Source organism: Pan paniscus, chromosome 7, assembly GCF_029289425.2.
Source record: "Pan paniscus chromosome 7, NHGRI_mPanPan1-v2.0_pri, whole genome shotgun sequence".
Taxonomy (NCBI): Eukaryota; Metazoa; Chordata; class Mammalia; order Primates; family Hominidae; genus Pan; species Pan paniscus.
In genome coordinates, this window is record NC_073256.2 from 57,370,527 (window position 1) to 57,395,736 (window position 25,210).

General features: G+C 40.9%; 1 protein-coding gene across 23 annotated transcripts in view; it reads left to right on the top strand.

Annotated features, from left to right (window-relative positions):
• Nucleotides 1–25,210, top strand: part of TACC1 (transforming acidic coiled-coil containing protein 1) — a 124,576-nt gene that overhangs the window by 79,980 nt on the left and 19,386 nt on the right. For 7 of the 23 annotated variants that reach the window (XM_063606748.1, XM_063606747.1, XM_024929812.4 and 4 more), the window contains 4 exons: nt 11,379–12,495; nt 17,175–17,235; nt 19,037–19,157; nt 22,996–23,048. In XM_063606748.1, coding sequence (XP_063462818.1) covers nt 11,687–12,495; nt 17,175–17,235; nt 19,037–19,157; nt 22,996–23,048 — 1,044 coding nt within the window. In that variant the 5' untranslated portion in view covers nt 11,379–11,686. Of the gene's footprint in view, nt 1–11,378; nt 12,496–15,857; nt 15,894–17,174; nt 17,236–19,036; nt 19,245–22,995; nt 23,049–25,210 lie in introns of all 23 variants that reach the window. The other 16 variants (XM_063606741.1, XM_063606746.1, XM_024929811.4 and 13 more) reach the window with 5 other exon arrangements.

Here is a 25,210-nt window from a genome sequence, read left to right on the forward strand (position 1 = left end):
TTTTACTGCAAATAGTCTTTATCCTGAATAAGCATAAAAAGCATCTACTGTTTAAGATCACCCGTGGGCGATTCACACAACCTTTTAGATTTAGGGAAGGCTGACTATTGAAAGGAAGAGTTTCATTAACAGCAACAAATGGGCCAGAAGTGGAAATTTTGGTCTATTTGTGGATTTCCTCTGTGTTTGCTTTTAATTCATCTACTGATCTAATCTCTGTCTGTATTCACCAAGCCGCCAGGCAATGCTGTGCTTGTCAGAATCAAACTCATCAAACTCCTTCTAGAGAGAGAGCCTTTCAGTGCCCTGGAAGAAGGTTTTTAGGGAACACAGGATTTCTGTAAAAATGGAAAGGCACATGAAGGTAGGTTAGTTACATAACAGTGCTTTCAGATGAAAAGCAAGGCCTGACAGCTGTGGCCCAAACTCTTCATTATGGGAGATTGGGACCTGGAGCCTACTGAGGATCTGGGTATGTAACTTCTTATAAAAGTGACTTGTGGTGTGATACTTGAAGTTTAGGTTCTTTCCTTTCCTTTTTCTTTTCATTTCCCAGGGACTTGCTCTGTTGTCCAGGCTGGAGTGCAGTGGTGTGATCATAGATTACCGCAGCCTCCAACTTCTGGACTCAAGTGGTCCTCCCATCTCAGCCTCCTGAATAGCTGGAACTACAAGCATGTGCCACCACACTTGGCTAATTTACTTTTATTTTTTGTAGAGATGGGGTTTCACCTTGTTTCCCAGGTTGATCTTGAACTCCTGGGCTCAAGCAACACCCCCTACTTTGGCCTCCCAAAGTGTTGGGATTACAGGCGTGAGCTGCTGGTCCTGGCCTAGTGTTTTAGGGCAGCACTAGGTATATGGGGTTAGCTGGTACTGAGACACTTGCTGATAGTGTAAATGCAAATAGAATCTTACCCAAACATACCTTTTCAAGTTATGTGGTTAGTTTGTTTTTCTCTTTTTTTTTATTCTCAGGGCTCCCCAAACTGGTTTAAGTAAATGAGCATTCCTCTCCCACCCACCGCCTCTGCTTGTTTGGACCTTCTCTTGGTGACTGAAGATGCCAGACTGAGATATGGGGTCTGCAGTGACTTGGTATAGGGCTGGGCAAGTTTATTTACCTGGCACCTGCCCCGAGCTGGCCAAGAAATGACTGGGCCGGGGGCGTATTTTCAGTGGAGTTCCTTCAGCCCTCTGCCCAGCCTGGGGACTGAGCGGGGTGGTGTTTGTTTTCCTTCTCCATTCCACCATGACAGGGCCATGCGTTTTACAATGTAGCAGATAAGGCTCCCTATCACTGATGCTAACTTTGCATAAATCTCTTGATTCCCAGCTGCTTGACTGATGTAGGAACACAAGTACCAGTGAGAGGAGCATGTGGGGGTGAAGCCATCTCATACAGTACTACCCTTCCTAGGTGTAGAGTGAGGAGATGTGCCACGGCTGTTGACCCTTCTTAAACTGCAGAGCGTTTGATGTCCAGGGACAGTTGTTGGGGCAGGGTCAGACTTAGAGCTTTTGTCTTGTGCTGAGATGTGCTCCTTTTTCTTTCCTCCCCCTTCCCTAGCTCTTGGACGGCTTTGCCCCATCACTGATTGGTGCACACCCCCTTTTGAGAATCTCAGGGACTCAGTTTGGTAAAAGCAGCTGGTGGAGATGATGGAGAGAGGAGGAAGACTCTTAAAGGAGTGGGTATATGTGGAAGAATGAGGGAAAGGCCCTGTCCTTGTGTTATGGAGATTAGGGCAGAAATAGAAAGCTAGGAGAGAGTTTGGCAAAAGGTGATTCTCATAGACTCCTTTCTTTGGGGGCTGTGGGACTGATGGTGAAGGAGTCTGGGTAACAGAAAAAAAAAGAACCCCAAGAGGTGGATGAGTGTGGGACCTACAGAAGGAGGGGAAAAGGGCTTCTCAGCTCCTGACAGCTGAGTGTTGGTAGCGCTTTACTTCCCTTCCCTTTAACCCTTAGGTTTTCTGGAAGCTGTAGGGAAAGAACACATAGCCCTGGATATTCTGGCTCTGGGATCCTATGAAGGAGAATGGTAGTAAATGTTTAGGAGTCCATGACAAAAAGAGTGGGAGAGAAATTATGTAACTGTAAAAAAACTTTAAAAAACTAGGATCCGCTTCCAACACTACATACAAAAGTAGACCTTCTATTTCCATTGCCCAGATAAAGGACTATCAAGATTTTGCCATACTTGCTTCCACCATCCTCTTTTTCTTTTTTTCCTTTTTTTCATTTTGTTACTTAGGTATTTTTAAAAGCAAATTCCAGATATCATGTCATGATACCACCTATGATCATGTCATTATACCTGTGATGTAATTATCAATAATATTACTCTTTTAATTTAAAAATATATTTAAAATTCAGGTTTTATCTTACATTAGATTCATATTTTTTAGGTAAACTTTTTTTTAAATAAACTTCTAGCTGGGTGCAGTGGCTGACACCTGTAGTCTTAGCATTTTGGGAAGCTAAGGCAGAAAGATCAGTTGAGGCCAGGAGTTTGAGACCAGCGTGGACAACATAATAAGACCCCATTTCTACAAATTCTTTTTTTTAATTAGCTGGGCACACTGGCTGTATGCCTGTTGTCTCAGTTTCTCAGGAGGGTGAGGCAGGAGGATTGTCTGAGCATAGGAGGTTGAGGCTGCAGTGACCTACGAGTGCTCCGTTGTACTCTAGCCTGGGTGACAGAGCAAGACTCTGTCTCCAAAAAATAAATAAATATTTAAAATTTAAAATTAGGATTTAAAATATGTTAAAGCTCAAAGATGAAAGTGTAGAATGGATATCACTTATTATTATGTAGTATTCAGTGTGAATTACGATGATCACATCTATATCCATGGCTCTGGTGATGTCAAATATTATTCCCAGCCCAGATTTCTTCTCTGAACATACTTCTACCTATTCAACATCTCTGCTTCAAAATCCCAAAACAGGCCAGGCATGGTGGCTCACACCTGTAATACTATCCCTCTGGGAGACTGAAGTAGGAGGATGATGTGGGCCCAGGAGTTTGAGACTAGCCTAGGCAACGTAGTGCGACCCCGCCATCTGTACATACAAATTAAAAACTAGCTGGGTGTGGTGGTGTGCCTGTAGTCCCAGCTACTTGGGAGGCTGAGGAGGGAGGAAAAGTTGAGCCCAGGAGGTCGAGATTGGAGTGAGCCGGGATCACGCTACTGTATTCAAGCCTGGGTGACAGAGTGAGACCCTGTCTCTAAAATAAATAAAGTATAACAATGTATTTAAGCTATGTTTAAAATTTTTTTTGAAATGAAATATGGAATGATAAAAAAAAAAAAACCTGAAACAGATCTCAACATGTCCAAGGCTAAACCCATGGCCCCACTCCAACAGTCCCCAAGCATTCACTAGTATTTCCTGAATCTCACTGAATGGCACTAGTCTTCTAGTTTCAAAGGCTAAAACTTACAAATCATCTTTGCTACCTCCTCCTACTTCAGTCCTGTATCCAGCTTATCACCCAGCCTTATCAGTCTCACCTCCTTATTTCCTCTCTAGAGCATAACTTCTCCTCCTGTTGTGGGAAGTCAGGGACCCTGAACGGAGGGACTGGAAGAACATAAATTGTGAAGATTTCATGGATATTTATCAGTTCCCAAAATTAATACTTTTATAATTTCTTATGCCTGTCTTTACTGCAATCTCTGAACATAAATTGTGAAGATTTCATGGACATTTATCAGTTCCCAAATAATACTCTTATAATTTCTTATGCCTGTCTTACTTTAATCTCTTAATCCTGTTATCTTCGTAAGCTGAGGATGTATATCACGTCAGGACCACTGTTGTACAAATTGATTGTGAAGCATGTGTGTTTAAACAATATGAAATCAGTGCACCTTGAAAAAGAACAGAATAACAGCGATTTTCTGGGAACAAGGGAAGACAACCATAAGGTCTGACTGCCTGTGGGGTCGGGCAGAATAGAGCCATATTTTTCTTCTTGCAGAGAGCCTATAAACGGACATGCAAGTAGGAGAGAGATTGCTGAATTCTTTTCCCAGCAAGGAATATTAATAATTAATACCCTGGGGAAAGAATGCATTCCTGGGGGGAGGTCTATAAATGGCCGCTCTGGGAGTCTCTGTCTTATGCGGTTGAGATAAGGACTGAAATACGCCGTGGTCTCCTGCCGTACCCTCAGGCTTAGTAGGATTGGGAAATTCCAGCCTGGTAAATTTTGGTCAGACCGGTTCTCTGCTCTCGAACCCTGTTTTCTGTTAAGATGTTTATCAAGACAATATGTGCATAGCTGAACATAGACTCTCATCAGTAATTCTAATTTTGCCGTTTGCCTTGTGATCTTTGCTTTGCCCTTTGCCTTGTGATCTTTATTGGCCTCAGAAGCATGTGATCTTTGTAACCTACTCCCTGTTTGTACACCCCCTCTCCTTTTGAAATCCTTAATAAAAACATGCTGGTTTTGCAGCTCAGGGGACATCATGGACCTACCGATATGTGATGTCACCCCCGGTGGCGGCCCAGCTGTAAAATTCCTCTCTTTATACTCTTTATATCTCAGACTGGCCGACACTTAGGAAAAATAGAAAGAACCTACGTTGAAATATTGGGGGTGGATTCCCCCCAATACTTCCTATTCATTAGCATCACCCTTGTCAAAGCCCCTAGAATAAAATACTAGCAGTTTCACATGTTCCATTTTTACACTCTTTAATCCTTTTCCACATTGCAACTGGGGTCTGTTCAAAATATAAACCTGAGTATATTCTCTGCTGCTTAAAAACTCATGGCTTCCTGTTGCTCTTAGAATAGAACCAGATTCTTGACAAGGCCTGTAAGGCTCTGTGAGCATGATGCCTTTCTATTTCCCATCCTCATTTTTCCCCTTCATTCTTTCAGTATTATTTAATCAATATCTCTCTTTCCTGCTAGTCTCTAAACTGCATGAGAACAGAGCCCTCCTCTTTTTTGCTTGCTGTTACGTCCCCAGTGCCAAGCACAGAGCCCAGTACATAAAAATACTTAGGTATTTGTTGAATGACTGAGTGAACATGTGAGTGAAATGGAGGGGTGAACCATTCCTGATGGATAGGGAGCTGGCTTCTCTTTGCACTCATTGCATGATTGTTTGTTTTCTCTTATATTGAGTTGAAATCCACTTTCCTCTTAATAGTTGTCCATATGATCCTAATTTTTTCCCTTTACCTCAAACGCCCTTAAAATATTTGTAGACTCTATCGTGTTTCTTAGTTTTCTAGGCTAAATATCTTAGACTAATTGTTTACAGATATACCACCTTGATCCACATTCCTCTAAGGACGTCCATTTTTGTTCACAATTTTTTTAAGATGAGGAGCTCAGAACTGAATTCAGAATCTAACTGAATTCACAATCTCAGATGTTATGTGATCAAGGAGACTACAAGAAACTGTTCTGGCCATGAAGAGATGAATTTAACATATGGTTTAGCACCCAGGCCTTAGAGTTTCGACAGATTTGGTAAAATTTGTCATTAGTGGTAAAGACTGATGTCTTGGTTCAATAAGATAGTCCCGGTGAGCTCTTAGTAGCCCATTGCCTAGTCCATCCAAACCCTCAGTGCATTTTACTAAATCCTGTTGTCATTGATGTTTCTGTTTATCTGTTAATAGGATCTGAGATTGCATATGCTTTGTGCTCAGTTATGCCACCATGGGTTGTATTGAGTTGCAATCACATGTTAACTGCAATCACATGTTAGAAAATGTTGACTGGTTGCTCAGGTAGGTCTCTCATCCTGTACTTATATGCAGGTTTTCTCTTCACCTCTGGGCTCCTTGAAGACATTGCATAGGACATGGTTGTAATGCCCATCCTTTCATATCAGAAGGGTTTATGTGTTTGTCTCTCGTTAGGTGACATCAGTTGATCTCAGAATCTTGGGACTTGAGTTCTCTGTGCACTTTAGTTTGAATACATTTGGTCTCAGAGGGCAGAAATCCACTCACACTAGCTCAAATATGTATACATCATTGAGAAAAGGGAGTTTCATAGAAATTAAGCTGGGGCAGTGTAGGTAGGCCTTTGTGGGCATTGAAAAGTCCTCAGGTACCTCCATTCTCTATCACTTGTCCACTGGGATAGGATGGTCTTCTGTCTTTATTTTATCCTGACCTCAGCCTCCTACAGATCTACTTACTGTCTTAATTCAGATTCTTGAGAGAGAGAATCTGTTATTTGTGTCACTTGGATAATCAAATAGAACTTATTTAGGAAAAGACTAAGTAGAACAAGGGTCTACTGCAGTATGTCTGATGTGATATTAATATTCTGTAGGTCCAGAGGAGCCATTGGACATCAACAACTTAAATGTTAGGGATGCAAATGGGTACTGAGTTCCCAGGCACAGCCTGATAGTTTCAGGGTCAGAATTTTATGCAGTGATCAGATTTGAATGTTTGGAAGTTAAAAATACAGTCATTCACCATATAATGATGTTTTGATCAACGACTGACTGCATATATGATGTGATCATGTAAGATTATAATACCATATTTTTACTGTACCTTTTCTGTGTTTAGATACACAAATACTTAGCATTGTGTTACCATTGCCTCACCTCTCTATAGACAGAAGTACTAAAAGAACCAAATAAAAGAACCAAATAAAAAATCCATTGGAAAACAAACCCAAAGCAAATGAAAGGAGGTAGTTCTTGTCCTAACATTTAATATAGGCTAATTAGTTTATGGGTAAATACACTTTATAAATTGTACACAAGAAAATACACATGTAATACCAATATTTTAGAAGTAGAATTTTTATTTTTAGCAAATCCATCATGATTTACTTAGGTAACAAGTTCTTCCAGTATATCAGTTTGATTTATAGTAAAATGTAGTGTAAAATAGTTTTCTAGATGGAGAAACAGTGGCTCCGGACCATTTCTTGCTTGTCAGCATATGGAAAGGGTGGCTCTCCCACCATGCCACACCATCCACTCCTGCTGGGCGCACCAGGATAAAGATGTTAAAATACAACCTCTTGTATAGGGTTTTCAAGATCTGTTACTTAGAGTGGGATCATCTGTGGTACAACTGAGAGACGCTGAAGTTCTCCTTAAAAGGTCACGTGTATTAAGTTCCTAGAACGCCTGTTCATCTCCACTTATTTCCATATCACCATTTTTAGAGATGCACTTCCCACTTTAACCATAGTTTTCAAAATCTTAAGGCAGTGGAACCTTTTCCTCAAAAAACAAAAATTATGTGGACTCTAACATATAATAGATTTTTTGTTTGTTTGTTTTTGAGACGGAGTTTCACTCTTGTTGCCCAGACTGGAGTGCAGTGGTGCGATCTCGGCTCACTGCAACCTCTGCCTCCCAGGTTCAAGCGATTCTCCTGTTTCAGCCTCCCAAGAAACTGAGATTACAGGCATGCGCCACCATGCCCAGCTAATTTTGTATTTTTAGTAGAGGTGGGGTTTCACCATGTTGGCCAGGCTGGTTTCGAACCCCTGACCACAGGTGATCCGCCCGCCTCGGCCTCCCAAAGTGCTGGGATTACAGGTGTGAGCCACCGTGCCCGGCAATATATAATAGATTTTAAGGTGATATATATTATAGTTGTAAAGATTAAAAACATTAATTTTAAAAACAGTGGGATTTGTGAGATTGAAACATACAAAATAACTAAATCAGAGTCTAATTAAAAACTAAGCCAGATGTGGTGGCATGCACCTGTAATCCCAGCTACTCAGGAGGCTGAGGTGGGAGGATGACTTGAGCCCAGGAGTTCAAGATCAGCCTAGGCAACGTAGTGAGACCATGTTTAAAAAAAAAAAAAAAAAAAAGAATAAAATTTATTTCAGTAGTGTTTGGATTACATGTTATTGAAAGAACCTTGATTTATGCAGGTCAGTAGTTGCAGATAAGTTTTTAAATAATTCAGCTTAGTACCTGAGAGCGTGCCTTAATTAAACTATTCCAAAAGTCTGTAAGAGGAGCAGAGGGGAATTTGTGTTTCAGATTTGAGTTATTAACAATATCTAACAATTCATCCAATTTATTAATTTTATAGATGTAAATTTTAGAAATAGTACATAAAGTGGTTCCTCATGAGTTTAAATCTTTTTGGTAGAAAATACAAAACTAAGATATTTAGAAGTATCATTTTTTAAAAATCTCAGATAATTTAGTGCTGTGTCTGTTAAATAGTCACTGTTAAAAGGCACATTTCCTGTTCTGGATGTTCTCAGATTCTCCAGCACCAACTGGGTTTCCAAAAATTCAGTTCATTTCTTAAACTATCTGTCCTTAGTGCAGACCCCACAAGTTAAGGTCTCAGTCCCACGAGACTGCCGCCACTTCAGATACCAGTCACAAGTCTCAGTGCTTCTGAGCAACTGGCTATAAATTTGGGGATTCTCATAACTCCTCTTCTCAGTTTCAGTAATTTGCTAGAACAACTCACAGAACTCAGGAAAATACTTACATTTACTGGCTTATTGTGAAGGATACAACTCAGGAACTGTCAAATGCAAGGGATACATAGGGCAAGGTATCCCCATACCTGCAGGGGTGCAGAGCTTCCACTCCCTCTGGGCACACCACCCTCCCAGTAAGTCAACATGTTCACCAACCTGGAAGCTCCCTGTCCCTGTCATTTAGGGGTATTTATAGAGGTTTCATCATGTAGGTGTGATTGATTAAAGTATTGGTCTTGGTGATTGAGCTCATTTTCCACCCTTTCTCCCCTCCCTAGAAGGAGTGGGGACGGTGCTGAAAGTTGCGACCCTCTAATCTTGGCTTGGTCTTTCTGGTGACCAGCCCATTCCCGCGGCTGTCAAGGGACCCCCAGCACCCAGTCATTCATTAACACACAAAAGACACTCTGACCAGTCAGGAGGTTCCAGGGGTTGTAGGAGCTCTGTGCCAGGAACTGAGGACAAAGACAAAATACGTATTTTTATTATACCACCTGTGTTGAATCTAAAAAGCTGACAATAAGCACCAAAACTTAAAAGGAGTGATAACTATCTAAACCTTGATATAATCAAGACTCATTGTTGTACAACTGGCCTGTCTTTTAACTGAGCCAGTTGTACATGGAAACACATGGATATTTGCAGCCTTAGGGTGCTGATGGCTTGTTTTTAGTTGTCTGCCTCCGCATCATCAGCACAAAGAAACAATAACACATTTATAACAGTTCACATACATGGACAGAGATAATAGACTCTGTACACATAAGTGAAATTGTCAGTACAGTTTAAAATGTTCTTGTTAAAATTTTGTGTGTATTGCAGTTGAGTTTTTAAACTTTTTATTTATGAAAAGTTTCACAACTGTATGACAGAGAAAATAGTACAATGAAAACTCCCATATACCTATTCCTGGACAACAGTTACCAAGATTTTGCCATACTTACTATCTCTTTTTAAAAAAATCCTTTTGAAATATGTTAAACCAAATTCTGGTTTTGAAGCACTGAGACGTTTTAACACATGTTAGTATTAATAATAGTTAAACATATATTTAAAAGAAAAATTTTAATTGGACATTTATAGAATATCTGAAGTATGTTTGTGAAGTATAATTTATAAACCAGTACCCAATAATAATCATAGAAGATTCATGAGAAAGGTGTGTGAATTCTTTAAAAAAACTATTCCAAATCCCAGCTACTTGGGCAGCTGAGATGGGAGGATTGCTTGAGCCCCAGAGTTTGAGGCTGCAGTGAGCTGTGATCACACCACTGCACTCCAGCCTGGGCAACAGAGTGAGAGACCCCTTAAAAAAAAAAAAAAAAAAAAAAAAAACAGGCTGGACGCAGTGGCTTATACCTGTGACCCCAGTGCTTTGGGAGACCAAGGCAGGCAGATTGCTTGAGCCCAGTGAGACCAGCCTGGGCAACTTGGCTGTCCTGTCTCTACATAAAAAATAAATTAAAATAAAAATTAGCCAAGCTTAGTGGCTCATGACTGTGGTCCCGGTTACTTGGGAGGCTGAGGTGGGAGGATCACTTGAGCCTGGGGAAGTCAAGGCTGCAGTGAGCCATGATCAGGCCACTGCACTCCAGCCTGGGTAACAGAGACACTGTGTCAAGAAAAACAAAAATAAAAACTATAGCTATGATATTCCAGTGGTACTTGACTCTGATCCTGGATTAGGATTAGGAAGTAGGATTAGAGGGTCATCTTTTAATTTCCTTTAAAATCATGAGATATTATAACCAATTCACTGAGTTTTTCTGTGCTACTCTTGTTTCAGATATCTACGTTAGGAAATCACTTTTTGCTTTAACGAAATTACCTCATTCACACCTTCCTAATATTTGCAGCACTTATCCTAGTAAGACCACAATTAAAAAGGATTTTTATTTTTCACAAGTGATTTAGAGAATTCCTGGTCCGACTTAGAGACAGAGGTTCTAAAGAAAAAATAACTTTATTGTTTTACAATTTGTGTCTTAGTAAAATAAGGGCTATTTGTTTTAAAGCCATTTCCATATCTGGTTTTTCAAATTAGCTTTCTTATTTGGTTCTTTTAGTTTTTAGGTCTACAGAGAGATGATTCTGAGCTGGTCACAGTAGATTTTTTAAATTTATTTTTGAAACAGTCTTTTTAAATTCTGTTCTGTGGATACATGGCTTTTTTTTTTTCTTCTTTTTTTTTTCTTTGAGACAGAGTCTAGGCTGGAATGCAGTGGCGCAATCTCGGCTCACTGCAGCTTCTGTCTCCCGGGTTCAAGTGATTCTCCTGCCTCAGCCTCGTGAGTGACTGGGACTATAGGCGTGTGCCACCATGTCTAGCTAATTTTTGTATTTTTAGTAGAGATGGGGTTTCACCATGTTGGCCAGGATGGTCTCAATCTCTTGACCTCATGATGTGCCCGTCTTGGCCTCCCAAGATACTTATGTTTTTAACATTCAAAGATTCAGATCTGTTCACTGCATAAAGTTCTGACCCTGAAGCTGTCAGGCTGTGCTTAGGAACTGTCTCAGCACCAATCTGCCTCCCTGCACCATAGCTGTTGGTTTCTAAATATTCCTCCAGACCAGTTTTACCCTACAGAATGTTAACATCACATAATAATACATTGCAGCAGACTCTTGCTCTATTTATCCTTTTTCTAAATAGCTCTTTTGGTGTACTTACTATTCGTATCACTTGGATAATGCACATACACAACTTGGGATAGGAAAATTCATTTTAGGGTGTTGTGCCAGCTCTTCTCTTTCAGGCTGTGCTGCCATCCTTCCTGAACTTTAGAGATGCTTAATAAAAGCAAAGAGGGAAGAACTTGCTATTTGTTTATATGAATTTAGGTAAGAGAGGATATTTACCAGTGACAGATAATTCTTTAATAGATGGTTTTTGTGTTTTATTTTAGAATCACAAGAAGCTGATGAACAGCTTGTAGCAGAAGTGGTTGAAAAATGTTCATCTAAGACTTGTTCTAAACCTTCAGAAAATGAAGTGCCACAGCAGGCCATTGACTCTCTCTCAGTCAAGAATTTCAGAGAAGAACCTGAACATGATTTTAGCAAAATTTCCATCGTGAGGCCATTTTCAATAGAAACGAAGGATTCCACGGATATCTCGGCAGTCCTCGGAACAAAAGCAACTCATGGCTGTGTAACTGCAGTCTCAGGCAAGGCTCTGCCTTCCAGCCCGCCAGACGCCCTCCAGGACGAGGCGATGACAGAAGGCAGCATGGGGGTCACCCTCGAGGCCTCTGCAGAAGCTGATCTAAAAGCTGGCAACTCCTGTCCAGAGCTTGTGCCCAGCAGAAGAAGCAAGCTGAGAAAGCCCAAGCCTGTCCCCCTGAGGAAGAAAGCAATTGGAGGAGAGTTCTCAGACACCAACGCTGCTGTGGAGGGCACACCTCTCCCCAAGGCATCCTATCACTTCAGTCCTGAAGAGTTGGATGAGAACACAAGTCCTTCTTTGCTAGGAGATGCCAGGTTCCAGAAGTCTCCCCCTGACCTTAAAGAAACTCCCGGCACTCTCAGTAGTGACACCAACGACTCAGGGGTTGAGCTGGGGGAGGAGTCGAGGAGCTCACCTCTCAAGCTTGAGTTTGATTTCACAGAAGATACAGCAAACATAGAGGCCAGGAAAGCCCTTCCAAGGAAGCTTGGCAGGAAACTGGGTAGCAAACTGACTCCCAAGATACAAAAAGATGGCATCAGTAAGTCAGCAGGTTTAGAACAGCCTACAGACCCAGTGGCACGAGACGGGCCTCTCTCCCAAACATCTTCCAAGCCAGATCCTAGTCAGTGGGAAAGCCCCAGCTTCAACCCCTTTGGGAGCCACTCTGTTCTGCAGAACTCCCCACCCCTCTCTTCTGAGGGCTCCTACCACTTTGACCCAGATAACTTTGACGAATCCATGGATCCCTTTAAACCAACTACGACCTTAACAAGCAGTGACTTTTGTTCTCCCACTGGTAATCACGTTAATGAAATCTTAGAATCACCCAAGAAGGCAAAGTCGCGTTTAATAACGTGAGTGACAGTGGGCGCTGGGTGTCGTGCTCTGTGTCTTCTCTGTTGAGTTTGGCAGCCAGCTACTTTTGGCTTTGGTGAACTGAATTTACCTTTGAGGTGCACCGAGGTTCATACAAAGCTTATAATGTTATCCTGCAGTCTTCACTATTTGGCTTAACTGTTGTGTGGAATCAGAAATACCAGAGGTTTCCTTTTCAGATTGTTGTCTTATTTCTGAATCCTTAGCTTAATCAGCTAAGTTCTTTTCCCTTGACCCTAGAGACTTTTTTATGTTTAAAAAAAATAGACCAGGCACCGTGGCTCACACCTGTAATCCCAGCACTTTGGGAGGCCGAGGCAGGTGGATCACTTGAGGTCCAGAGTTTGAGACCAGTCTGACCAACATGGTGAAACCTGTCTCTACTAAAAATGCAAAAATTATCTGGGCGTGGTGGTGCACACCTGTAGTTCCAGCCACCCGGGAGGCTGAGACATGAGAATTGCTTGAACCCAGGAGGCAGAGGTTGCAGTGAGCCGAGATCACGCCGCTGCTCTCCAGCCTGGGTGACAGCAAGACTCCATCTCAAAAAAAAAAAAGAATGGCATGAGATAGACAGGTAGAGATTTGATGGTTTTCAGAAATCCTGGCTGGACTGTTAGGAGTCGTGTTATAGACAATTCAAATGTCACTGCTGGCCACCGTCTTCATACTCTATGGATAAAACAGAAATTCCAGTCCTGTAACTTACCTCTGTAGCGTCAATAACGTGGGAAATGGTCCAAAAGGGTCTTGTAGAAAGAAGACTTTTTACATAAACAGAAAGCTGTGATTTTTGTGGGAAACAAACCTACCACTAAAATTGATGAGAATTCTTGTCTCCATGTGTAATTTCTGGCTCATCAGCCAGGAGGTAAAATTTCAATAAGAATCAAGAATATTTTAAATGATCAGTTAAAACTGAGTAAATTAGTTGGTTTAGTCAATCCCCCATCTCTCCTGGGAAATTATCTGACTTTTGCAAGGTCCTTGGTGTTTTCAGTGTAATTACCTAAGGTCCTATTCCATATCAAGTTTCAGTTTAACTTTGCTACAGGATTACTTTATCACAAAACTTGAGTAGATGATAATACAATCATACATCACTTAGCCACAGGGTAAGCCACAGGGAAATGCATCCTTAGGTGATTTTGTTGTGTGAACATCGTCAAGTGAACTTACTCAAACCTAGGTGGTGAAACCTACTACACACCTAGGCTATATGGTACAGCCTGTTACTCCTAGGCTACAACCCTGTACAGCACATTATTGTACTGAATAGGTGCTAGGTGTGGTGGCTCACACCTGTAATCCCAACACTTTGGGAGGCCAAGGTGGGAGGATCCCTTGAGGCCAGGAGTTCAAGACCAGCCTGGGCAACATAGTGAGACCCCCCCTCCCCCCGCCCCCCACCGATTCCCTGTCTCTTAAAAAAATTTTTTTTAATTAGCTGGGAGTGGTGGTGCATGCCTGTAGTCCCAGCTACTCAGGAGGTTGAGGCAGGAGGATTGCTTGAGCCCAGGAGGTTGAGGTTGCTGTGAGCCATGATTATGCCATTGTACTCCAGCCTGGCTGGCAGAGCAAGACCCTGTCTTTAAAAAAAAAAAAAAAAAAAAAAAAACTACTATAGGCAGTGTAACACAATGGTAAGTATTTGTGTATCTAAACATATCTAAGCATAGAAAAGGTACAGTAAAAATATAGTATAAAAGATAAAAAATAATACACCTGTATAGGGCCCTTACCATGAATGGAGCTTGCAGAACTGGACGTTGCTCTGAGTGAGTCAGTGAGTGGTGAGTGAATGAGAAGGCCTGGGACATTACTGTACACTACTGTAGCTTCTATAAACACGGTACACTTCAGCTATGCTAAATTTATTTAAGTTTTTTTCTTCAATAATAGATTAAGTTTAGCTTACTGTAACTTTTACTTTATCAACTTTTAAATTTTTTAAGAAGTTTTGACTCTTGTAATAAAACTTAGCTTAAAACACAAACACATGGTACAGCTATACAAAAATATTTTCTTTATATCCCTATTCCATAGGTTTTCTTTGTGTAAAATTATTTATTTGTTTACTTTTTAAAATTTTTGTTAAAAACTAAGACACAGACACACACATTACCTAGGCCTACCCATTACCTAGGCCTACTCAGGATCGTCAGGACATCACTAGACAATAGTTTTTCAGTTCCATTATAACCCTATGGGACCACCATCGTATGCATGACTGAAATGTCATTACATGGCACCTGACTGTATATCCTTTTGTGGCCCTAAAAAGGGCCACATTTTACTAAAAAGTTTGAGTAAAATGTAGATATAAAGAAGGACCAATGAGATGCAGGATGAAATATGGGAGTATGAGAAGCACTGTGTTTGTACTTGTCACTGTAGATCAGTTGGGGAAATGCTTCTCAGCATTGCTATGACTTAAAGAAAAACTCCAGATATCATGGTGACTTACAGCAGAAAGGAAGACGCCCAGAGGTTTAAAGAGCAGAAGGATCAACTTCAGTACCAAGAAAGTAGAGAGATATAGGAACCAGTTCCTCAGCAGCCCCAGAATGGCTAAGGGGAGTGAAATGTCATTAGTAGCTCTCGATCTGTTCTTTGATTATATATAAGCAGTTAAATGGTTGTTGGAAAATATTATTGATTGGGTGCCCTCTTTTGTGGCTTTTAAGGTTGGTTACTCCTCTCTAGACAGCACTTAGGGTATGTACTGGGCACGTCACTGCCTAGGTACTTCCTCCCCTAAATGTGGGATGCTTCTGCATACTGAAGTTGATAAGGAGTCATTTGTGAGTCTTTGAGTTGCATGCAACCAATGCATTAAATAAGATGAAATCTGGGCCAAAGAAAGGGTAATTTATTCTACACTTTATATTCGGCAGCAAGAAGCACCGTCTCTCGAGTCCTGCCACCCTCACCCAGTAGCCTTTTTCCCCTATTCTGTTTTTGTTGAATGAACTTCTTGATCTAATACACTTAATAGGGCTTTTTTTAAGGCCTTATGCAATCAAAAATGTTGTCGTCTTGTTCTTTTTAGAAGAAAGGAGTGCTAGACCTCTTGGAAGTTTATTTTTCATCTGTAAATTTGAATTTGTGGCATTTCTGAGTGTTTCTACCAGTCTCCTTTGTAGTTGAGGTCTGTTCATCATTCACTCACTAGTGATAACATTCATGAATACGACATTTTTAATTTGTATCTCACCTCATAGAAAGAATTGTGCAGCTTTTACATCTGCCAGACTAGAGTTGAATATTCCAGTCTTTACATGATTTTTTTCTCCATCTGTCTGTCTCTTTCCTGTCTCTAATTTTGTTGGTGCATCAGGACTACTGAACAAGTGAAATTTCTCTGTTTTCTGTTGTAAGTACTCCTGCTGTTTCTTTAGTCCCTGGGACCGTTGGCAGTTTCCTCTCTCCCCTCCCCCAGCCATCTCTCCATAGCATGTTTGCTTCTAATTCTGAGTTTGATCTTCTGATGATTTTTTTGCATTTCATCAGTCACTTCATGAGTCAGCTTAGCCTTGCAGTTGTCCATACCTAAGGGAGTGGGGCTTGGCCTTTACACCTTAGGTGCTAGAGCTTGCACTCCCTGGCTTGGCAGGTGTCACGTGGCGCTTTGACAATACCAAAAGCTGGCTTGGCCCCAAGATCATCACAGCAGTGGTTTGAGGGACTGTTCTGCTATTTAATATTGGAAATCATTGGCTTTTTTGGCAGGATAAAGCTACTGGCTTGGAACAGTTAATAAATTTTACTGAGTCAGCTCAACTTGAGTTTGGTGGCAGAGGGTAGCACTCAGTAAGAAGATTAGGGAAAGAAGATCATGAACTAGTGATTATGCACATTCCGGTAACTTATGTGCTTGTCTTTGTATTTTTTCTCACAAAAGAAAAAAAGTTGCAAATAATTTTTTCTCTTTTTTTGGTCACAGTGGTGTTTTTCCTGGAAATTCTAAGTTTATTAGAACAGAATCTGATTTAGTCCTGTGATCACAAGTTGTGTGCTAATCTACAAATAACAGATGGTTCAAGCTTCCCCAGTTTCAGGCTTTGTGCAGCGTGTGACATTCATCTTCCATCTTACTACTTAATAGGAATGGTAACAGTTTACTCACATATTTTTATTTTTATACTTTTTATTGATGACAGTTCTTCTCTGTGAGCACACAAGTCTAACTGGAACTGTTTTATGAGACGTCTATGGCTTTTAGTGCAATAAAGAATTTTTAAAGAATTTGGTCCAGCGTGATGATTTTTCTAATGAATGTCAAAGCCAAGCGAGTGAGGCTCAGAGGAACTGAATGTCTCCAGCTGCTAAGGCTCTACTGTCTGCAAAGCTTTTGGTGGCGTGTAATTAAAAACCATAGACATCAGAGTGCTACTGTTTGACAACTCATAGAAGCAAGCTGAGGGGGTCTTTTCAGAGAATGAGCCCCGCTGTAGGTCTTTGCTTACCCCGTCTCTCTGGAGAAAACTCAGAGGCATAAAAGGTGTCCCTGCCTCTCTCCTGCGGCGATGTATGATTTGTGTGGTGCTGTATGCTTTGGCTTCTATCCGCACACACTGCTGTCTGCTCCATTTCATACCTTGACAGTTGTCAGTGTGATTGCAAACTGGCTTGTTTGTGTTTCTTCTCTTTCCAGGAGTGGCTGTAAGGTGAAGAAGCATGAAACTCAGTCTCTCGCCCTGGATGCATGTTCTCGGGTGAGTCTGTGCCCATCTCCAGAACGTCTCTGAGACCAGGGGTCCCCCAGTGGGAGTTTGCATCCCCCTGGCGGGTGGTTCAAAAGGACTTTCCAATGGGTACCTGAGTACTCAGCTTTAAGAAGCCAATTTCCAGATCCTTACTGTCCCTGAAGAGAAGGCCCCTGAAGACAAGGGAACCCTTTCACAATGACTCTTTTTTTTTTTGGTAAAATTCCCACTTTAAGTGCTACAAAGATGCATCACCACAGGGTGTGAAAGTCTCCAGGGCACCGAAGGGAAGATCTGAAATACTGGTGTAGGTTCTAATAAGATAATTGACTCTAATAACTGGATGGTATTTTTCTTAAGTCAGATGGTTTTCTAATTCATTGCTTTCAACAATAGAGGAAAACCTGAGTTGTCAGCTGATAGGTCTAAAAATAATGTTTGATGATAGATTTTTTTGGGCACATAACTCGGAAAGGGGTTCAAAGAATTGAAAGGCACTTATGTTACAGAACTACTTTCTGTTTCATCTATTGTTTATATAAATAAGGTTTCTTAATGATTATATTGATAAAAATAGAAACCAGGAATAAAATTGATGTTGACCTTTGTTACATTCTAGCAATAAATAATATCCATCCATGACCGTATAAACTAATTGCAAAACAAAGCGAAGCCCAGGCCCATCTGATTGCAATGAGATCCTTTTGTTCTTTTTAAAACTTTCTCAGTATACTTATTACAGAAATACATTCATTGGTTAATAGAGTTCAATTTAACATAACTTTTCCTCTACAATTTGGATCAGAAACTTGGTATATGGTGTAAGATGTAAAAAAGGGGTGTGATGGGGGAAATTTGCAATCCGAGTTATTTTTCATCTGTTAACAAATGTGTAAAACATTCTCCCTCAGATTTTGCTAAAGTAGGCAGCAAGAACTATGAGAAATTTATCTTTGGTTTTCTTTAAAAAAAAAAACAAAAACCCAAAACCCATATATATTTAGTGCACTGTAAAAGTTTTTAAGAATTAGTGCAATAAAACATTTTGTAATTGATCTAACAACTTACTTTTGTGTCTGATAATACTTATCAAAACTTGCAATATTTTGAAAATAAGTTGTGCATTAATAAATGTGATAAGTCTCCAGCAGAAAAAATTTTAAGACTTAAAGAAAAAAGTTTCACAGAGACATTGGATAGAGACTTTTAAAAAGACTTTCAACCATGCAGATGTTTTTCATTTGGATAGTTTCTTGATGGAAGTGGGATGGAAATACAGATTTAGAGAGGAAAAGGAATAACATAAATTTCTGACTTATTCAGGAACTTGTTCATTTAAATTTACATATGGTATCAAATCACTAAGGTAACTAGATAGCATTAAGTAAATTCAATATTTAGAATATTCCAGATATTACATTCTTTGCAATTATTTAAACTTATGCCAAAAAGTTTTTAGATGTCACTTGAAAATGCAATGGGGGACATAGATTTTCAAAAAAAAATTAGGTATATGAGCAAAAAAATTGAAAACCATTGTCTTAAACCACTTAAACTGCTTGCTTATAAACTTAACCTAGAGAAGATCATTTTTTAAAACCTCAGACTCAAGTTACAGAAACTAGGTTCTATAAAACAGCATCTCACAATTGAAAGACTCCAACTTCCTCCTTGCTTTGTACCCAGGTCTGTGGTTAACCTCTCACATATCTGTATGGAGTTGTGTCTACTTTGTTCCATTCATGGGATGTCACTTTTCCCCATTGCTTGCCCTCCTAAAGGGTAGCATCTTCTCTGTTGTGTTTCTCAGGATGAAGGGGCAGTGATCTCCCAGATTTCAGACATTTCTAATAGGGATGGCCATGCTACTGATGAGGAGAAACTGGCATCCACGTCATGTGGTCAGAAATCAGCTGGTGCCGAGGTGAAAGGTGAGCCAGAGGAAGACCTGGAGTACTTTGAATGTTCCAATGTTCCCGTGTCTACCATAAATCATGCGTTTTCATCCTCAGAAGCAGGTATGGAAGCATATCTTCATCTTTCTAATGTACATAAGCATGGAAATGCCTGAAAGCCTAATAAAGCAGGAGGAGCCTTACAGAGATTAAAGAATTGGGTCACTTGAAGGATAGATTTAGGATGCTGACCTATGCTTTGCTTCTTTACCTGGAAAAGGGACACAAAGTGCTTATTGAAGTACTAGGAACGTAGAGATACTTGTGACAAGTTGTATAGGAGATGCTGATGTATGTGAGACTGCTTGAATTTCTTTATAATTTTATGTGAATATGGCCATATCTTAAAGTATAGTGGTGTGTTAGTTCATTTGCGTTGCTGTAAAGGAATACCTGAGAATGGCTAATTTATAGGAAAAAGAGGTTTATTTGGTTCATGGTTCTGCAGACTGTAGAATAAGCATGGCGCCAGTGCCTGCTTCTGGTGAGGGACTCAGGAAGCTTCCAATCATGGTGGAAGGCAAGGGGGAGCAAGTGTGTCACATGGCGAGAGGTGGGAGGAAGAGGGGGCGGGGAGGATGCCAGGCTATTTTTAACAAAGATTTCACAGAAACTAACAGCAAGAAGTCACTCATTACCACAAGGAGGGCACCAAGCTATTCATGAGGGATCTGCTCCTATGACCCAGCCACCTCCCATTAGGCCTCACTTCCAACTGTTGATCAGGTTTCAACATGAGATTTAGGGGGCAAATATTTAAACTATATCAAATGGCCTATAAATATGTCATGTGTTTGACTTTTTTGTGATTGTTATACTCATTGTTTAACTTAGAGAAATAACAACTAACATGTATGGTGCCTTACCATGTACAGGCATTGTTTTAAGTGCTTTGCATATACTCATTCATAGCAAGGTGTTACCCTTTTCTCACTTCTTCAGAGAAACAAAGTAAGTCAAAGAAGTTAAGTGACTTGATTAAAGTCACTTGGCTAGGGTAGGACAGAAAAGTGGTATCTTTTTCCTCACCACAAGGTTCATGGCTGAGACATCTCTAACAAAAGATCAACAAGAGAAAAGTGTACAAATATATTTAATATAAGTTTTACATGACATTAGAGCCTCCAGAAATGAAGACCCAAAGGGACAGGGAAAACTGTACTTTTACAGATAGTTGTGCAGAAGTATAATTGGAGGACAGAAGGGTGTGATCTATGGTAATAAACCAGGGGAACTTAGCAAGTCCTGTTTGTTCCAATTCCTCTTGGTGTCTGTGTGTTTCTGGATAAGGACATTGTTTTTCTCTGTGTACAGGGAGGACCCCTCTTGTAATGAGGTCTTATGAACTATTTTCAGGGGAAGGTCTGAGGGGTTGCTTTATGGCCTGCTTCAGGAAAGGGGGCAGGAGAGGGGCCGAGAGACCTCCCTGCTTCTGCTGTGTCCTCAAATGCGAAGGCACCATATTTTGGTGAAGTGTGTTCTGAACCTCATCATTAGTAAATGGTAGAACTACATTTGACTCTAAGCAGTCTGGTTCCATGGTCTTTTCGCCACAATGCCAAAGTATGAAGAGATTATTTTCATGATACTAGGCTACTGTAAATTTTCCTGGTACAGATGTGGTAAGTTGAGATTGACCAGTGCACTGTAAAATCTTTCTTAACATGCCAATGAGGAACCTGGGCTAACCAGGGTGGAAGCCTCTTATTGATGGACTCAGCAGATCATTCTAGAGCTAAGCCCCTCTTTCTTGGGACCCCAGTTACATCCTTGGCCTTAAACTTTACTTATGAAAAGTTTAGAACCATGTTCCTGACTACATTAAACATTATTAAAAACTCAGATCTTCTTAACATAATTTTGTTCATGGGCTTTTATGTATAGAATTTTAAAAGTCATGATCTGCCATTAAGCCAGGGAAGCAGATGGAAAGTCAGGACTTGGAGCAATTTATTCCCCCTGGCCTCCTTCTCATCCCAGGCCTCAGTCTCTCATCTATAAAATAATATGCCAGGCATTGTTCCTGATTTCTTCCAATACTGCCTTCTGCCCTGACATCTTTCCCAAAGATATTGTTCGCCATTCCCCCAGTTTCTTGGGGTTAATCCTGAGTATTCTTAACACCTGCCTTGGTTTTTTTTCCATCTGAAGTGTCTTCCTTTGCTGCCTCTTACACAGATCTGCACATCCCTTCAGGTCTCTCCAGCATGCTTTTGCTCCCACATTTCCTTTCCCCCTTCCTGTTCCACAGTACCTAGTGCAGTGTGTTAATTACAGGAAGGTAATATTATAAACTTACTGAGGTTAGAGACTACCAGTCATCTTTGAGTCACCTTTGACACAGTACATGGTAAACATTTATTGAATTATATTCTTCCTCACTAGAGGAAATTCCTTCAACAAAAATTTATGTAGAGAGCTGGGGCCCTGTACATACAGTGCTGTCTTCAAAGTTAGCAAACAGCAAGGGGAACATATTTAAACAAGTGGTTACATTGTAACTGATCAGCAGCATCACAAGCAAGTGGAGGCTGCGGTCCTGGGTGTGGGAATGGCTACAGGCCCTGTTAGGTGAATCCTGACTGTATCCTGGTGAGTGTCCCCTTGAAGCTGGGTCCTGATGGATACTTACTAGATGTTCTCCAGGAAATGAGATTTTCACACAGCCATGGGAAGAAAGCTGCCATGTTGGTAAAAGGCCTGGTTGCTTTCTGTAAGTATCTGGCCAAGTGGGAAACAAGGTCATACCGTGGAATCTGGGCTTGATCCTATAGGTAGGGAGGGGGAGGTTGAAGGTTTTTGAATAAGGGAGTGATGGTCACATTTGTGTTTTAAATAATTAGCTATTGACAACAATAGTAGTTAGTGATTGCCATGTGGAGGATTGTGACTTTAAACTTTTGTATGCTTTTCTGTATTTTTATGTTTACTTTAATGAATGCATCTTCTGGTTATTTTATTTTTTATTTTTCTTATTTTTGAGACTGAGTTTCGCTCTTGTTGCCCAGGCTGGAGTGTGGTGGCGCTATCTCAACTCACTGCAACCTCCAGCTCCCGGGTTCAAGCGATTCTCCTGCTTCAGCCTCCCAAGTAGCTGAGATTATAGGCATGCGCCACCACGCCCAGCTAATTTTTGTATTTTTAGTAGACGAGGCTTCGCCATGTTGGCCAGGCTGGTCTCCTGACCTCAGATGATCCACCCACCTTGGCCTCCCAAAGTGCTGGGATTACAGGCATGAGCCACTGTGCCCAGCCATCTTCTGGTTATTTTAAATGTCATCCTCTACCCTAGTAGAGTAGAGGATAGACCTGAGACAAGGAAGCCCATTTGAAGGGTGTGGAGGGGAGAATGAGTTTAGTTTCGCTGCCTTGAATTTTAAAGCTTATTATCTTATCTGCTGCATTAATTAGATCAAGGCCACCCTTCTGGGCTGGAATTTAAATTCACTCCGACTTGATGATTAAAAAAAAGCATTCGGTGTTACACAGTGTCCCCTTTCTGAAATAATGCCATAGTTAGTAAGACACATTTTTCCAAACTTTTAATGGACACAAGGGGGCAGCCTTGCTGTTCTTTCAGCCTGAAGGCTGACGACCTGTTTGTGGCTGACTAACCATGTGCTCCTCTTCTGAATGTCATGGACTTATAACAGCACTCAACAAAATGCCAGCGCTCCTTTTAAATAAAATCTTAAAATGCTTTTCATGTGTTCATAAGTCATTCTCGCCTGCACTGGGGTTTCCAAGAGCCTTTCACTAGGGAGGAAAGGAACCGACTTCTTGGGATAACTATAAAAATGACTTTCTGTCTTAGGCATAGAGAAGGAGACGTGCCAGAAGATGGAAGAAGACGGGTCCACTGTGCTTGTAAGTTCCTGAATGTGGAGGGCCGGGTGGGACTCAGGTTTCCTTCAGTATTTGTTTTGAAGCCCATGTGAATTTGTTAAATTCTGGTCAGTGTTAGGTGATGAGGATAAAATGTAAATGAGATAGTTTCTTCACTTGAAGAACACATAGTCTCTGCATTGTAACCCTAGCCGCAGGTAGCTGTGGAGCACTTGAACTGTAGCTACTCAGAAAAAGAAGAAGCATAAATGTCTCAACTTTTTATATTAACTACATGTTGAGATGATAATATTTTGGATGTCTTGGGTTAACTAAGTTTTATTATTATCATTATTGTTGTTATTATTATTATTATTATTATTATTATTATTTGAGACAGTCTCACTCTGTTCCCCAGGCTGGAGTACAGTGGTGCGATCTTGGCTAACTGCAACCTCCACCTCCTGGGCTCAAGTGATCCTTCTACCACAGCCTCCCAAGTAGCTGGAACTAGAGGCACGTGCCACCACACCCAGCTAGTTTTTGTATTTTTTGCAGAAATGGGGTCTTGCCATGTTACCTAGGCTGGTCTCAAACTCCTGGGCTCAAGCAATCTGCCCATCTCCGCCTCCCAAAGTGCTGGGATTACAGGCATGAGCCCCTGCACCTGGCTGGTTTACTCAGTTCTTTTTTTTTTTTTTTTGAGACAGAGTTTCACTCTTGTCACCCAGGTTGGAGTACAGTGACGCAATCTCGGCTCACTACAACCTCCACCTACTGGGTTCAAGCAATTCTCCTCCCTCAGCCTCCTCAGTAGCTGGGATTACAGGCATGCGCCACCACGCCCGGCTAATTTTTGTATTATTGGTAGAGATGGGGTTTCACCATGTTGGCCAAGCTGGTCTCAAACTCCTGACCTCAGGTGATCCACCTGCCTTGGCCTCCTGAAGTGCTGGGATTACAGGCATGAGCCACTGCGCCCAGCCCATTTACTCAGTTCTTAAACTTTAAACTTCCTAATTCCCAACTGATTCATCCATAAAATGAGTAGCACCCATCTGCCTTATCAAAGTGGTTGTAAGGATAAGATGAAATGACAACGTGAAAGATTTAAGCTGTAAAGTGCTAGAATACACTAGTGTGCTAGAATACACTGTTGTGTTAGAATACACTGGTGTGGTGTTGATAGGAAACACGTGGAAAAGAGAGTGAAAAGGAAGAGAGTGAAAAAGAAAAATGGCAAACACTGTCTCTGAAGCCAGCTGGTGAGGAACATATCATATGCTGTGACCTTTTAAAAGCAACTCCTTTTGAACTTCCCAACATAAATTAATTTCTGCTTCCTTAGAACATTGAATAAACATTGTATAAAGAAATTTCACCATGCAAAACATTGAATGAAAAAATCATCTATTTAATCCATCATTCACTTTTTAAGTTTATCTGTGTTGCTCTGAAGTCCATTCTTATGTGGTCTTGTGCCCAGCAGTAGGTGGTGGCTGGACTAAGGCCAGAGTACAATCAGTAGGAGTCAGTCTCTCCTTGCTTTTCAGCTGTTGTTCCACAGCATTTTTCACGTAAGAAGTTAACTTTTCTTTTTAAGTTTTAAATGTTTTAAAAGGTGAGTTCATTTGGCTTTTTTGGGCACGTCTCTGTTAGAGTACGGCAGGGGCTGATACTGCTCCGTTGTGATTGAGGACAAATGAGCACAGTCAGCACACTGCCACAGATTAGTGATGCGAATTCTCCACAGCCACGGGAATCAGTGGCATCTGTGCTCACTGTAAATTTGCAACCGGGAGTCCATTGAGTTCTATTGTCTATAGACTGGTCTTTGTTGGTCCTCAATTGTGAATGTTTTGAGGGACTGGGAGAAGCACTGGCAAACATGAAATAAAGCCCTTTTGGAAGGATATGATTGATTGATTTAGCGTCTTCATTAAAGACATATTAGATGGCCCAGGCCTAAAACAGATCTTCTGGCCAATTCTCTGTGATGGTAGATTCTATAACAAGCTTGTCCAACTTGCTTAATTTTGTTGTTGTTGTTATGATTGGTTTTGTTTTAGGCTTTTAGCAGCCTGAAGCCATAGTTTTTAGTTTCTGTCTCTAGTGATAAGCGGAAAAGAGGGATGAGGAAGGGGCTTTACTGCCCCAACCAGAAACAGAAACTAAGAACCCATGACTGCATTCTCTCCCTTGGA